Source organism: Taudactylus pleione, unplaced genomic scaffold, assembly GCF_031769625.1.
Source record: "Taudactylus pleione unplaced genomic scaffold, aTauple2 ptg000092l, whole genome shotgun sequence".
NCBI lineage: Eukaryota > Metazoa > Chordata > Amphibia > Anura > Myobatrachidae > Taudactylus > Taudactylus pleione.
The window spans coordinates 7,525,219-7,539,822 of NW_028284494.1; the positions used below are offsets into that span (position 1 = coordinate 7,525,219).

At 46.1% G+C, this 14,604-nt stretch overlaps 2 protein-coding genes across 5 annotated transcripts in view; one reads left to right on the forward strand and one right to left on the reverse strand.

Annotated features, from left to right (window-relative positions):
- CDC20B (cell division cycle 20B) overlaps positions 1–1,781 on the forward strand; it is a 33,411-nt gene extending 31,630 nt beyond the window's left edge. For both annotated transcript variants that reach the window (XM_088469478.1, XM_088469479.1), the window contains exon 12: positions 715–1,781. In XM_088469478.1, coding sequence (XP_088325604.1) covers positions 715–818 — 104 coding nt within the window. In that variant the 3' untranslated portion in view covers positions 819–1,781. The remainder of the gene's footprint in view (positions 1–714) is intronic.
- Positions 1,782–11,612: 9,831 nt separating this feature from the next.
- LOC148527155 (granzyme A-like) overlaps positions 11,613–14,604 on the reverse strand; it is a 39,049-nt gene continuing 36,057 nt past the window's right edge. For all 3 annotated transcript variants that reach the window (XM_088469482.1, XM_088469481.1, XM_088469480.1), the window contains exon 5: positions 11,613–11,828. In XM_088469482.1, the coding sequence (XP_088325608.1) occupies positions 11,676–11,828 (153 nt within the window). In that variant the 3' untranslated portion in view covers positions 11,613–11,675. The remainder of the gene's footprint in view (positions 11,829–14,604) is intronic.

Genomic DNA, 14,604 nt, shown 5'->3' on the forward strand with positions numbered 1-14,604 from the left:
TTTTTATATTTAGTTTGTTAGCAATAAATTTGATGACTAAATTTAAAATGCCAATTCCTGTTTTTGAGTCATTCATTTGTACATAGTGTTAAGGGAATGTGTATGAAATGCGGATGGCTGTTTAGTACTACACTACAGATGCCCGATAGGACAAGATCTCAACTAGGGCTGGAAAGTACCCTAATCCTCCCCTCTCCCCCCCCCCCCTAACCCTCCTTTAGTGGTGCCTAAACCTAACCCTCCCAGGTGGGGGGTTGCCTAGCCCTATCCTCCCCCCAGTGCCACCTAACCCTAACCCCCCCTCTCACTTGCCTAACACTAATCCTACCCGGGGGGGACCTAACCCAAAATTCCACCGGATGTCCCTAAACCTAATTCCCCCCCCCCCTCCGCGGCTAAATGCTAAAATGCCCGGTCTTAACTTTATCGATTTTGCGTCCTTCTGTATTCCGGCGTCAGGATTAAGATAGGCGTCTGTATTTCAACACCTATCTTAAGTCCCCCGTCGGACTTTAGTAGTCGAGATATAGGCGGCATGTAGTCTGTTGGTCTATTAACTAAATCCCAGTGTTAAGCTTGGGGAAAGGTTTCTGACTGAAGTCGCACAACTGGCATCTGCAGTAAAAAGGGATAATATTGTAATTAAATCTGCTTATAAATGTGTGTTGATATGAGCACAGTCACATGGTCTGATCCTGTATTCTGTACTAACAGGTCACAGAGGAAGAGTCCTGCACCTGGCATTAAGTCCAGATCAAAAGAGGATCTTTTCCGCAGCAGCAAATGATACATCTTTTATATGGAAGTACTGCAAATAAAAAAAGTCCAATGAAAAGGATTATTAATGATCGCTAAATGTGTACTGTGTTTAGACTTGGGTCCCATTCCCATCATATCTCATTATGGAATGCTAATATTCCAAAATACGGATAACATCCGATATCCAAAATACAACTGATCCCAAGCATTTTGGAAAAGGGAGAGTCAACCTGTACTATATTAATGAATCTAAAGCTACCACCGCATACTCAACAATTCTAAACATTTGAATCGGAAAATCTTTTCACAAATTATCTTTTCATTAAACTATTTGTTTATATACAGAATATCTGATCATTCTGATATAATGAGCATTGTACAGAAAAAAGATGACTTAATTATGATTGTCTCAACCTGCCCATACACACAGTGATATAACTGTTTAAAGCACTGAGGGATTTAAATGTTCAAGCTTGGGCAATCATAATATCAGAAATGATTAACATGTAGTGATGACCAAAAACAAGGATGTTGTAATGATCGGTCCAATGGTAGTCCCAAAGTAATGTAACTGATGCGTTTCATTGTGGAATTGTCACAAGCTGCCGCACTGCGAACACTGTGCGAGGTGTACACAGTGTATAACACTTCCTGCTTTACCTCTTTACAGAGGCGAAGCCGAAAGCACTACCGATGAGATGTATGAACATCTCATCTGCCGGAGTGGCAGAGTTAAAACTCCCCCCTCCGACAATCCCTGCCTAAGCACACAGCGCATCAGCCTAGTGCTGATGCTCTGTGTCTCCCTTCCCGCTGGCTCAGCAGCGACAGTTCGGTCCGCTCTTTGGTTTTAGGGCAATAACAGCTGCAGCTGTCGATATCGATAGCTGCAGCTGTCGGAAGGGTCAGTGCCACTGTAGATAGCAGCGCCGATAATAGAAGGAACGCTATTTTATGTTATGTTATGTAACAATAAGAAATGATTAATAATTTATTGTATTTATTTTTATGTATACAATATTTGCTTGTGTTATTATTATTGTCAATTATTATTGTCAATTATTATTATTGTTATTATCAATGTTTCGTACATATAAAAACTGTGTATAAATAAATTATTTCTAAGGTGACACCGAAAACTATTCTAGGGGTCTATTTTTGAAATTGGGATTGTTTAAGTACTGCCAAGTTCTCGCCTTTGTGCACACAACAGCAATTTTTGGCCACTGGATTTAATGGGGCATTTATGTTCAATACAAGACACACCTGGTTTTGTAATGAATATATGGCAATTGTCCCTTTACATCCAGCGACCGAAAACACCAAAGTTGTGGCAGCTGTGAATTACGCTGCATAGTAAATTTAGGAGTAAACCTCTCACAGAATAGTGTCTATGTAATGTTTGCGCTCTGAAAGGCGTGTTGTCATTTCACCCCTCCGGCAGAAGTGTGGACTGCCACACCTGCCGCACCTGCCACATTACCTACCTTGTGTCAATGCTAACATCCGCACGGCTTCATTCATATAGTCACACCGCCCACTTTCCATCTGCAGCTGCAACCAAACCTGCCTACACTCCCAGAATGGCCGGAAGGCTCCCAAAAATGCCTGAAAATGTGGGCAAGTCTCCTGGCCAGCCACCACTGCCCACATCCCCCTCCCCCCCGCAGTGCTGACACAATTTGCGCTGAATTGCGTCATCGTGGCCCCACTACCTGCTTCATAATGGTGGTAATCTGTATATTGTGTATAGTGGGGTCAAAGCCATAATAACGCGATTGCACGGTCATGCCCCCTGCTCCGCCACAAATAAAGCATCATGTCCCCGCCTCACCCCCCTTATGCCTTGCCACGCTGCCCCCTGCTATGCCGACCTGGTTGCCCCCTCCCTAAACAGTGCATGTTTTCCAGGTCTCCTCACAGAATCACAAGTGAAATAATTAGCTCCACCTGTGGATCTTTTAAAATGTGCCAGTGAGTAATAAGTACACCTGTGCACCTGCTGGGTGACCTGGAAAACGTGAACTGTGTGGGGTCCTGAGCAGAGGAGTAACGTAGAAACATGGTGCCCAGAGAAAGTGCATGTCATAGCGCCCCCCCCCCCCCCGTACTGAACTGTGCCAGTGGGGCATGGCCAGCCTGTGGGGGAATACTGAAGTGAAGAGAAAAACAGCAAACAGTGGGGTATACAATCGGGAAGCCGGCTGCCTTAATACCGGCAGCCGGCTTCCCGACTGTCATATCCCGGCGAGGGTGAAATGCTGGGCGTCTAGATGTAGACGCCTGACATTTCCCCGACGCCGGGAGACCTGCGCCCGGCATCCCGATCGAAGGGATGCCGGGCACCGCAAGCGTACAGCCGCAAGGGCGGTAGGGTTAGGTTTAGGGCACCCGGGGGGCACTTAGGGTTAGGCACCCTCCCGGGAGGGTTAGGGTTAGGCTAGGGGGAGGGAGGGTTAGGGTTAGGCACCCCCCGGGGGATTTAGGATTAGGCAGCGGGGAAGGGGGGGATTAGGGTTAGGCACTTGCGGGGGGAGGATAGGGTTAGGCACCCCTAAGGAGGCTTAGGTATAGGGGGTTAGGTTAGGTTAGTCAATACTTACCTATCCATGATCAGGATTTCCAGTGCTGTCGGGCTTCCGCTGCCGGGAACTCTGCTTTGGCCAGCCAGGCACTGCCGGGAATCGAACCGCTGGCCATGCGGCCGGCGGTATTTCATACCGATTCCATGAGTGGCAGTATCGCGTTGGGGTATGGAGGTCCCATTGGCGGGATGGAATGCATCAGTGATGGACTATCTGACATTAAAGGGGGGCATCCACTACACGATTTTAGCAGGCAATTGAACGATAACGACGTCGTTATCGTTCAATCGTTTAAAAATCGTTTATAAATTGTGCGGTGTTTGGTTGTTAACGATCAACGATGTGCGCTCCCGCTGGTCGTTTGATCGTCTCGTCAGTAGACTGAACATGCAGGTCAATTTCACTTGATCTATTAAAGATAGTTTGCAAATCGTTCAGACTGAAAGATAAAATTTCAAGGGAAAATATCAAAGGGAAAATCGTTTAGATCAGATCGTCTTAGACATGTTAGGACAGGGTGTAGATCGTCTAGTGGATGTGCTTCATTAGGAGTAGCTCCTTTGGCACTGCTTTATTTATGTATAGCACCTAGGATCTAACTTTTATCTCTTTTGAATCATTGTTATTAGTCAATAGAGGAGATTGTATTATATATTCTGATCATTTAACTTAAATTGACAGAATACTTAATCTCTCCCTATCATTTGGCACTGTCCCTTCTGCATTCAAACATGCCCTTGTCTCCTCCATTCTTAAAAAAACTACCCTTGATCCTAACATACTTTCCAATTACTGACCCATCTCTCTTCTCCCTTTTGCTTCCAAACTCCTTGAGCGTATTGTTTACAAATGCCTTACCACCTTTCTTTCCTCCCACTCCCTCCTTGACTCATTCAATCTGGCTTCCGTCCTCTCCACTCCACTGAAACTGCCCTCACAAAAGTCAGCAATGACCTCCTTGTTGCCAAATCCAAGGGCCACTACTCTCTGCTCATTTTCCTTGACCTCTCTGCTGTATTTGACACTGTAGACCACCCTCTCCTCCTGCAAATCCTTCACTCTCTTGGTTTACATAGCACTGCCCTCTCCTGGCTTTCCTCCTACCTCTCTGATCGTTCCTTCTCTGTGTCCTCTCATTACTTATCTTCCCCCCACTTCCACTAACAGTAGGAGTTCCCCAAGGTTCTGTTCTTGGACCTCTCCTTTTTTCCTATATACATCCTCTTTAGGTGAACTCATAAACTCCTTTGACCTCCAATATCATCTCTATGCTGATGATACTCAAATTTACCTTTCCACCCCTGAGCTGTCCCCCTCGCTCCTTACCCGTATCTCCAACTGTCTCTCTGCTGTCTCTTCATGGATGTCCCAGCGCTTTCTTAAACTTAACATGTCTAAGACTGAGCTGATCATCTTTCCACCCTCTTCCACTACCTCACTTCCCACAATTTCATTATCTATTGATGGCACAACTATCTCCTCTAGCCCCAAAGTGCGCTGTCTTGGAGTTATCCTAGACTCTTCCCTCTCATTTAAACCACACATTCAGCACCTCTCACAGTCCTGCTGTTTCCACCTAAAAATATCTCCAGGATTAGACCCTCCCTCACCCAGGATGCCACTAAAACCCTCATCCACTCACTGGTCATCTCCAGATTGGACTACTGTAACCTTCTCCTAGCTGGCCTTCCAGTCTCTCGACTCTCTCCACTACAATCAGTCCTCAATGCTGCTGCTCGGCTCATCTTCCTCTCCAGACATTCTACATCTGCTTCCCCTCTCCTTCAAGCCCTACACTGGCTCCCCTTCCCCATCAGATGCCAATTCAAGGTTCTTACACTCACATACAAAGCCCTCACCAAATCCTCTCCCACATACATTTCTGACCTTCTCTCCCTTCACACTCCCGCCCGTCCACTTCGCTCAACAAATGCATGCCACCTCTCTTGCCAACTGATTACTTCCTCCCACTCCCGCATCCAAGATTTTGCCCATGCTGCTTCCTATCTTTGGAATGCTCTCGCTTTCCCTATCAGACTCTCCACCTCTCTACAAATCTTCAAATGGGCTCTCAAGACCCACTACTTCATCAAGGCCTTCCATCTCTCATGCTAACCCACCTCATGCTCTTTCCTTCCTATCTTCCCCTTCTGTGTCACGCCTGTCTGTCTGCCCCTCCCCTTAGAATGAAAGCTTTCACGAGCAGGGGCCTCTTCCCTCATGTGCTTCTCTTTACATTTTCTTCGACTCTTTACTCCCAATTAGGACACCTAACACGTGACTGCCAACTCCCTGCTGCTTATTGTGAGTGTTTAATCGCTATTGCAGCAATGTATATAAATCGCGTCCTTGTCCTGCACTGTAATGTACTGTAAGTTATTTGTTTCTTGTTCACTTATTAGTTCTATTTACTATGTAAGGCACTGTGGAACACTTGTGGCGCCATATAAATAAAGGATAATAATAATAATACATGTGCAAGAGTGAGATTCCACAGGGTGCATAGATTATTACTGCAATTACGGGCCCAAGTAGCTTTCACTGGAGTGGGAATACCTATGGGAAGCTCCCTTCTTAACTATGCTCCTACTTTGTAAATTTACATTGCTCCTTTATTAATGTGAATACTATTAACCATGTTCTGTCTACCACCATTATTATTATTTCAGGTCTCCTAATATTTTCCTTTCAAACAGACCTTCAAATAACACTGTATGGTCATGCCTGGGAACACCTCCATTACTTTAAATAGCAAAGCAGTGACTCTTTTTAAACTTGTAACCCTGGTTAAGGGTTAAAATAAGTACTGTACTTATAAATCTATGTAATATTTATAAATGTACAATTTATGAGATAAAATATATATATGTATAGTCACAATTCATGATATATGTATTTAATGTATTAACATATCAATTTTTGTGGTACTTTTTTATCTCTGTGGTGAGGATGTGCTACAGTGTGTTGGATGCACTGGAGGAAAAGGGGCGGAGAAATATAGATGGGAGTGAATTGGTTCCTGTCAGGAAAAGAGGATCCGGTGAGAGGGAGGATATATAACAGCTGTTAGCAACAGCAGACAGGCAGTCTGCTGATCCCTTCCTCCAGTGCCTGCCCTCCTGTGACCCGGGCAGCCAGTGAGTGGCGATGAGCTGCCAGGCGCAGGGGGGCAGAGCCAGAGAGGGAGCTGAGTTGGGGCAGCACTACTCACCCTGCCGCGCCGGCAGCGTCGCGGGAGGTGGTCCCGGCAGCAGAGAGGATTGGTGGGACCCACACTGGTCGGGGCATTCCCTGGTAGGAGGAGGCGGCTGGCTCAGACTGGAGGTCAGTGGTGGAAGGGAGACTGCCGGCGTCATGGAGCAGGTGGCTACAGCCTGACTGGAGGTGGAGACTGCAATAGCCGAAAACAGTAGAGAGGTGCCAGTCATGTTCAGGAGGCGGAGCGGTGGCTGGGATCCAAATCGGACAGGGCAGCAGCAGCGCTGTGCTGGAGTGAGTAGCTGCTGCTCTTACACTCAGTAGGAAGCCCAAGCCTTCATCTAAGTCCCCAGACACAAGCAGATAGGTGGACTAGTCTGTACAAGGAGGGGGCACATGCAGCAGTAGTGCCGTCTGGCAAAAGTGTGTCCCGCGGCAGTGAGAAACCTTGAAACAATCCACTCCCACAGATGCACCCTCAGTTTCCATATTAATACAGCACAGTACAGTATACTGTACCTGTCTCAACTATATCAGCACCAATTAGGATGTATTGGGGGGTATAGGGATGTCCACCCATTCTAAAAGTAGAAAATAAGCCAAAACTACTGGTATAGTGGAATGATTTTTTAGACTACTACAGTTGTGCACTTATGTAGCATTACATAATAATAGAGAGCACACGTGGCTCATTAAAAAGAACTAAAGTAACCACTTCTAGAAATTCTCTGCTATAGGAGGAATTCGGGGGAGTGAAGAAAGCATTAACCCAGTTTGTGGATATTTAAGGACTGAAATCAGTTATCTATCACAACAGTATCTAAATATACAGAGTGGAAAAGACTGCAACTTCTGTCAGAGTAATTGCAGCTCTATTGGATACAAATCTAAGACAGAAACAAACCATAAATTGCTGGAATATAACATTAGCCTTACTAATGCTGGGCATACACGTCAAGATAAAATGTCTGTCAGACCGACAGACATTTTATCTGGCCGGCTGCCAGCCGCAGATGTCCGCGGCATACACTGTGAGAGAAATCTCACAGTGTATAGCCCGACATCTGCGCTCCGCCCCCGGGGGAGGAGACATTTCACTGTTCCTTCCGTAGGAAGGAACACAGGAAATGCTTGTCTGTCGGCCGCGCTGGGCATACACTGCCCGATGCGCCCGACAGTTACTGGGTGAATATCGCATGGGACGGGCATGCTGGACAATCCAGCATGCCCGACCGAGCAATATTTAACCCCCGGTCGCCCCCCCCCACGCTACAATTATCGTGGCGATCCGCAGATATCGGGCGGATCGTCCCGATAATTGCAGCGTGTATGGCCAGCATTAGGAAGAAATTCCATATAGTATCTATAGCACTGGCTCCCACTCCTACAAGACTCATTCATTGAATTTGTAAACTGATGATCTAATGTTAGATTTGTTTTGTATAGCCCTTTGTCAGCGTTATATAGAGGAAGGGAGAGAGTGGAAACATGGATACACAGACAGGGTTCATAGTAGGTACCCCGAAGCAGTATATTGACTTGGATACTAAATGTTTTATTGCAGAAACAACGAGACTCAATTTACACAGCTTTAGTAAACTTTGGGACTAGTGAGATAGACTCTTTAATCTTAGTGTATTACCTTTTTAGAAGGGGGATTAGCGTATTATATAATCCTCAGACCTGTGTACCTGTTATGTAATTTCTATTGTATGCTATGTATTTAAGAATGTAGCAAGGTAATATGTAACTCTGTGGGTCTAAGCTTCCCACTATAAATGTGTTTATCAAAAGAAACCTAATAACCGGGTATATGGTAATGCAGGCAATTATTAATGGTTATAGTTTGTATATGCTTTAAGTATGATCCACATCTATATTAAACTATAAGTCTACGTAACTGGATTACTCAATTTATTATTACATTGTTCTAATATTTGCATAATAGGGTTTTCCCAAGTAGGCCCCCACTATATACTAGTACTTGGGTGGAGGCTCTGATAATATTATATGTACCACTTATAGGGAGGAAATAGGTGGGTACTTTAGACTAGTGAAATGGGAATTAGTAACCTGGTGTCCCTTTAGAGGGTAAAAGGGGGGTTACAAACTCATACCTTATAATTGAAGTTTCGGATTTTACCTCAAATATGTAACTATTAAGTCCATTGAAGCACAATACATAAATGAATGAGGAGAGAAGGAGGGAGGGGATCAAAGATGATAGGGGAGAGGAAAGTGCTGATCAGAGATGGGAGGTGACAGAGGCCAATAAGAAAGGAGCAGGGAAGGGCAAAGCCAAGCAGAGAGGGCCAGTGACAGAAGCCAATAAGAAAAAGAGAGGGGAGGGGCAAAGAGTTGATCAGAGAGGGGTGGTGACAGAAGCCAATAAGAAAGGAGTGGGGAGGGGCAAAGAGCCGATCACAAGGTAGAGAGGGGAGGGAATTAAAGAGGTGAGAAGGGAATGTAATCAATTTGACAGGAAAGAGGAGGTGACAGAAGATGATCACAGAGGAGGGAGAGGCAATCTGGGCAGCTTGAGGAGCATGAAATGTAGAAACGGATCTCAGATCCGTAACTTATTTAGGATATAGAGCAAACAAACCGAGATAAAACTAACAGGCGGCCTTCATACTGTGCAGCGCCCCATGAATTCCGGAACCCTGGATGGCATCCTCTGTCCATTTTGGAGCCCGGAGCTCATGCTCCACTGGAACCACCCTCGCTACTCCCCTGGTCCTGAGGACTGAGTTCAAGAATCACTGGTGTGGGATATGCGCAGTTTGCTATAAATCGATATATGTGGCCGCTTTTGGACTTGAGTGGGACTCAAAATCAGGCCCAATAACACCTTGATGGTACTTTAAAAATAAAAATGTTTAAAGCAAAAGGGATTGGCCACAACAAATTGAGGGCATAACTGACTAGTTGGAGCATGATCTTGGAAGATTGGGACATGATCTTATTGTGTTAAAAAAAAATGTAACCAAACCCAGCACTTCTGTAACCACGGCCATTTCAAGAAGTGGGGGCAAAGTAGGCATTTGGCAGATATGAGGGCCACCCTTTGGCTTTCTTGTAATAGATGGATCTACAAGAGCAACTCAGTATTTTGTGGGGACATAACGCAATGGGCCTGTGATGGGCGCTGCTGCGTATACTCTTGTGTCTGTTGATGGAGTCGTAGCTTCGATAATATGCAGATGCTAGTATCAGGCTTTCCCCTGGTGTAGTAGCCTGTGTCTGTATGTACAAAGACTGTGATGCCCACTTTCAGTGCCTCTGCATGCTATAATACCACCGGTGTTTCTTTAGACGCCACCATCGAGTGCACCATTGATACTTGCCTCTGCCCTACGGCAGCTGTAATTTCCCTGGCTGACTATGGCCTCCTATGGCTGCGGCTGTGCGTTTTGGAATGTAGCCGATGTCACTGACACGCCTGCTTCCGCAACACGCCCATGAGATGGACCATTTTTGCATGCACTTCTAGCCACCACCCAGGGACGCCCATCACTTTTCCACAACTGATACTGTCTGTACCGATCGCAAAGCATCTTTGTGCATACACTCAGGGCTGCCATCAGTAATTGTGGGGCCCAGGACTGACAAAATAAGCAGGGCCCCCCCAACCCCTCCTTCCCCCGCTACCTTAGTCATACACAATAAAAAAAATGTACAAATATTTTGTCCAAAAATTATTAAACCAGACCAGACCAGTGCTCAGACTGCCCTCTCCAGCCTTTTCCCAATCCTCCCCCCCTGGTTTATTACATATGACTGTACCAGACCAGTGCTCAGCCTGCCCTCCCCAGCTTTTTCCAAATTCTCCCCCCCTCACCTGATTAAATATGACTGGACCAGATCAGACCGCCCTCCCCAGCTTTTTTCCCACTTACTGTACAGTACTTACCTTATTTCCTTAAAGGCTCTGAGTCCCTTCTTCTCCTCTTCTCCCCTGGCAGACCTGCTCCTCACTCATCGGTGTCGTGGCTCCTTCGACCTCTCCCTCCAGTGGCGCAGCGCGACGTGACGTCATGACGTCACGCGCGTCCAAAGTAAACTTTATTTAAAAGCAGCGTGTCTTGTAGCTGTCGGTTGGTGGAGGAGCCCAGCCTCCAATTACTTAGTGGGAACCGGGCTGGCAGTGGCGGGTGGTGGCAGCGGCCAGGTTTTTGTTAAAGGGGTAGTGTGGGGCTGCAGGCTGTGCAGACAGCGGTAGGAGCGTTCTTCCAGGGTCCGGGCCTGGGACTCCAGTCCCGGCAGTCCTCCCCTGATGGCAGCCCTACATACACTCGTCGTAGGGGTTTTCAGAAATTTTCGGGCATGCACAGTTGCAAAAAATCGCTCAATTATGTGAAAATCGCCATTGCCTTTGGATTGCTTTCAAGTTGAACAATTATCCTCAAACTTATAATACGATTTCTAAAGAGCCCAAAGCCTTGTTCCAATAATTTTACTGTTATTTATTTTACTTCATCATCGGTGTGAATGAAATGATACTCATCGATAGTCGTAATAAAAACCCCAACCACTAATCATAATGTGTTGTAGAAGAAGACATATAGTTTATATGACTTCTGTGGTTTTACATTAATGTGATATGGGATCCGGTCACAATCATCCCGACACCTGCCAGAATCCCGGCACCGGCATCCCGACAGCCGGCAACCCGATGGTAAGTACTGGGGTTATGGGGAGCGTTAGGGGTTAGGCACTAAGTGGGGAGGGTTAGGTTTATGGTGCGGGTAGAAGGAGGTTAGGTTTAGGTACCAGGAAGGGAGGGTTAGGAGCAGGGAGAGGGGGGGGGGGTTAGGATACTGACCGACAAGTGTTGGTATCCTAACCCTGTCGGGATGCCGAGCGCGGGCCACCCCGTACTCAACCCTGTGATAAACTTTTTGAATACACCTTAAAATATTTACAAATACATATACAAATATTTCAATGACTAGAGATATTGCTGTATAATTCCTTTTTTACCATAGTTATTTCACACAGAATTCAGTGTAATTATTTAGCATATTTGCTATAAAAATACAGTTTCCATAAACAGGTGATTTGCTCAAGAAAAAGTTTTTTAATAGAACGAAGACAGCAGAAGCAAGACAAGAAAGTTCTCAAGGATTAGATTCAGTCACTTATTGTTTTAATTATCCAATTCACATATTCCTTAGTTAGGCGAGTGAAGATGGATGCGTCCCCGGGATGTCCACATTTAATATTCCCAAAAGATGTGATTCCTCTCAAAACACCATTGCAAATTAAGGGACCACCCGAATCTCCCTGCGAAAATAAAATCAATACAACATACTTTATATTTTTTAAATACTTTTTTTACATACTCTATTCAGTTAAATATTATCTTTGTGTTGCTTTTTTGAATGGTTTTATGTTGTATTTTTCCTAATGCTGGTGTGATTTCTCAGGTTTTTGATGGTCAATAAATATGTCAAATGCCCGGCTCACCACCATTAATATCTTAGATGATAAAGTTGTCCTCATCTAGTTGCTTTCTGGGCTCATTCTAGGAATAGATATTGCCCCAAATTATTGTCTTTCAGTAAGACAAGTGAGGGAATTAATCAGTGTCCATTATTTTACAGAAGGTATGTAATTGCTACATAGTCTAGATTTTACCCTCCAGAGAGCTGGATTTATTATCCAGTGGTTTGGAAGGTTAAAATGTAATTCACCAGCAATGTGCGGAAATTACAAGCCCGCTGAATCGTATTTAGTACTTCATAGTTCTTCATAATTCAAATATTGAATCAGCCAATTACTTGCGAACGTGCACGCAGGGTGGGGTTCTGAGTACTCAGAACCCTCCCCTGCCCGCCAATCAGTGGCGTAGCACTGTCGGTTTCAGTAAGTGTAGTGCAGACCACAGTGAGTGCGGTCCCCACTACACAGTAACAACACACCGGCGCCGGTGGCAGTGTTTTTGTTTTAGCAGCCAATGAGAGTCAGACAGACTCTCGTTGGCTGCTGCACCCACGGAGGGAGGTGGGCTGGAGCTCACTCATGAGCTCAGCCTTCCGGCTCCCGCAGTGGGTGATGGGAGAGACGTCATGACGTCTCTCCCTTAATGCCGAGCGGTGGCGGGCGCTGAAACGGGGATTCAGGCAAGTATATTGTATGTGTCTGTTTCTGTGCGGTGGGACACATAGAGATAACATGTCTGGGAATGAATCCGTACACATTGATATTCCTCTACTCAGTCATGCTCCAGGTGCCATGCAAGTGTCAGAGAAGGGGAGATCATTATTGGAGGTTTGTGTACTTTATGTACTAATACTGCAGATTTGCCTGCTGGGACTAGCTCCTCCCAGGAGCCTCCCTGGACTTTAAGCACCCATGTGAGACGGTTGGCAGCCCCCCCCCTGTACCCTCAAATGGGGTTCACGCAGCAGGCGGTAGTGCCATCTGCCATGCAGGGCGTCCCCCGACAGATGGTTGTGGCGCAATGCCTTCCTACACAACCACCACCTTCTCAGGTGTCGCCGGAGCCCATGTGGGTTAACTCTTTCTCCACCATGGTGCAAAACCTGACGGAGATGTTACAGGGCGGCTGTAACAGAAATCTGTTGTCGTCTCAGTCCACACATTATGAGGAGGATGATGTGACGTCTGACGTCGGGGAAATCCATGACTTATCAGACTCCTTCCTCAGAAGGATGCTGATCATAAGTCAAAGATTTATGTCTACGGTCTCATACATGCTGTACATGTGGCTATGCAGTTTGGGGATGAGGAGACTCCGGCGGCTAAGTCCAAACATGCCTTTTTTAAGGAGGGTAAAAGTACGGCTGCTGTTTTTCCTCTGTCTGATCAACTGGTAGATCATTTAGAGGAGGCTTGGAAATCTCCATGCCGGCGGTTTCAGCTGCAGAGACGTTTGGCTGCTACTTATCCCTTTGAGGAAAATTATTTCTCTAAATGGGAAACTTCTCCTCAGGTGGATTCTCATATTACATGCCTGGTAAAGAGCACAACTCTTCCCATGCAGTCCATGTCATCTTTAAAGGACGCTACGGACAGAAAGGTGGAGGTGTGTTTAAGTGCATCTATTCCCTTTCAGGAGGGGCTTCCAGGCCCGCCATGGCTATCTGCTGGGTTGCCAGAGCAATGGAACGTTGGGCAAATTCTCTGGAAGCATCTTTGCCCTTGGATGCTACCAGTGAGCAAACAGAGCTGGTAAGTTATCTCAGGGATTCTGCTACAAATATTAATGAGGCTGACTTAGATATTAGTCTCTTAACATCTAGAATTTCTGCTGCTGCCGTTTTTCATGCGCTGCTCACTATGGTTGCAGTCTTGGAGAGCAGATGCTGAGTCCAAGAAAGGGTTGGAGTGTTTACCCTTCAATGGACAGGTCTTGTTTGGGCCAGATTTGGACAAAATTGTGGACACTTTGGCAGCAGCCAAGTCTGCCTGTCTTCCCTCAGCTCCGATGCCTTTGGGCTCTGGGACCTCATCCTTTTGGATCTACTGTCCCCAAGGGAAACCTAAAGTCCAGTCCTTTCCTAGACCATCAGGAGCCAAGAAGGTGGCAAAGCCCAAGAATCAGGCTTGGAGCACCAGACGTCCAGCTGCCAAGTCTGACACTAAGCATTCAGCCTGACTGGATGGGCCTACCCTTGGGGGATCCCAAGGTGGGAGGCCGACTTCTTCAGTTCACCCAGTGCTGGTATCAGACCACCACAGACACTTGGGTAAGGGAAGTGGTCTCTCACGGGTACACCCTCTCCTTCCACATCAGACCTCCTCATGTTCTTCACTACGGGACTTCAGGCAGACCAGGAAAAGGCTCTGGAACTCCAGAAAGTTATAGGCTCTATGCTCCAGGCAGGAGTCATAGTTCTGGTACCAGTTTCTCAGAGGGGACCCGGCTATTATTCCAACCTCTTTCTGGTTCCGAAACCAAATGGTTCATACTGGCCTATCCTCAACCTCAAGTCCCTGAACAAATTTCTCTGAGTACCTTGTTTCAAGATGGAAACCCTGTGGTCTATTATACTGGCCATGGAACCTGGGGATTTCATGGTATCTCTGGATATTC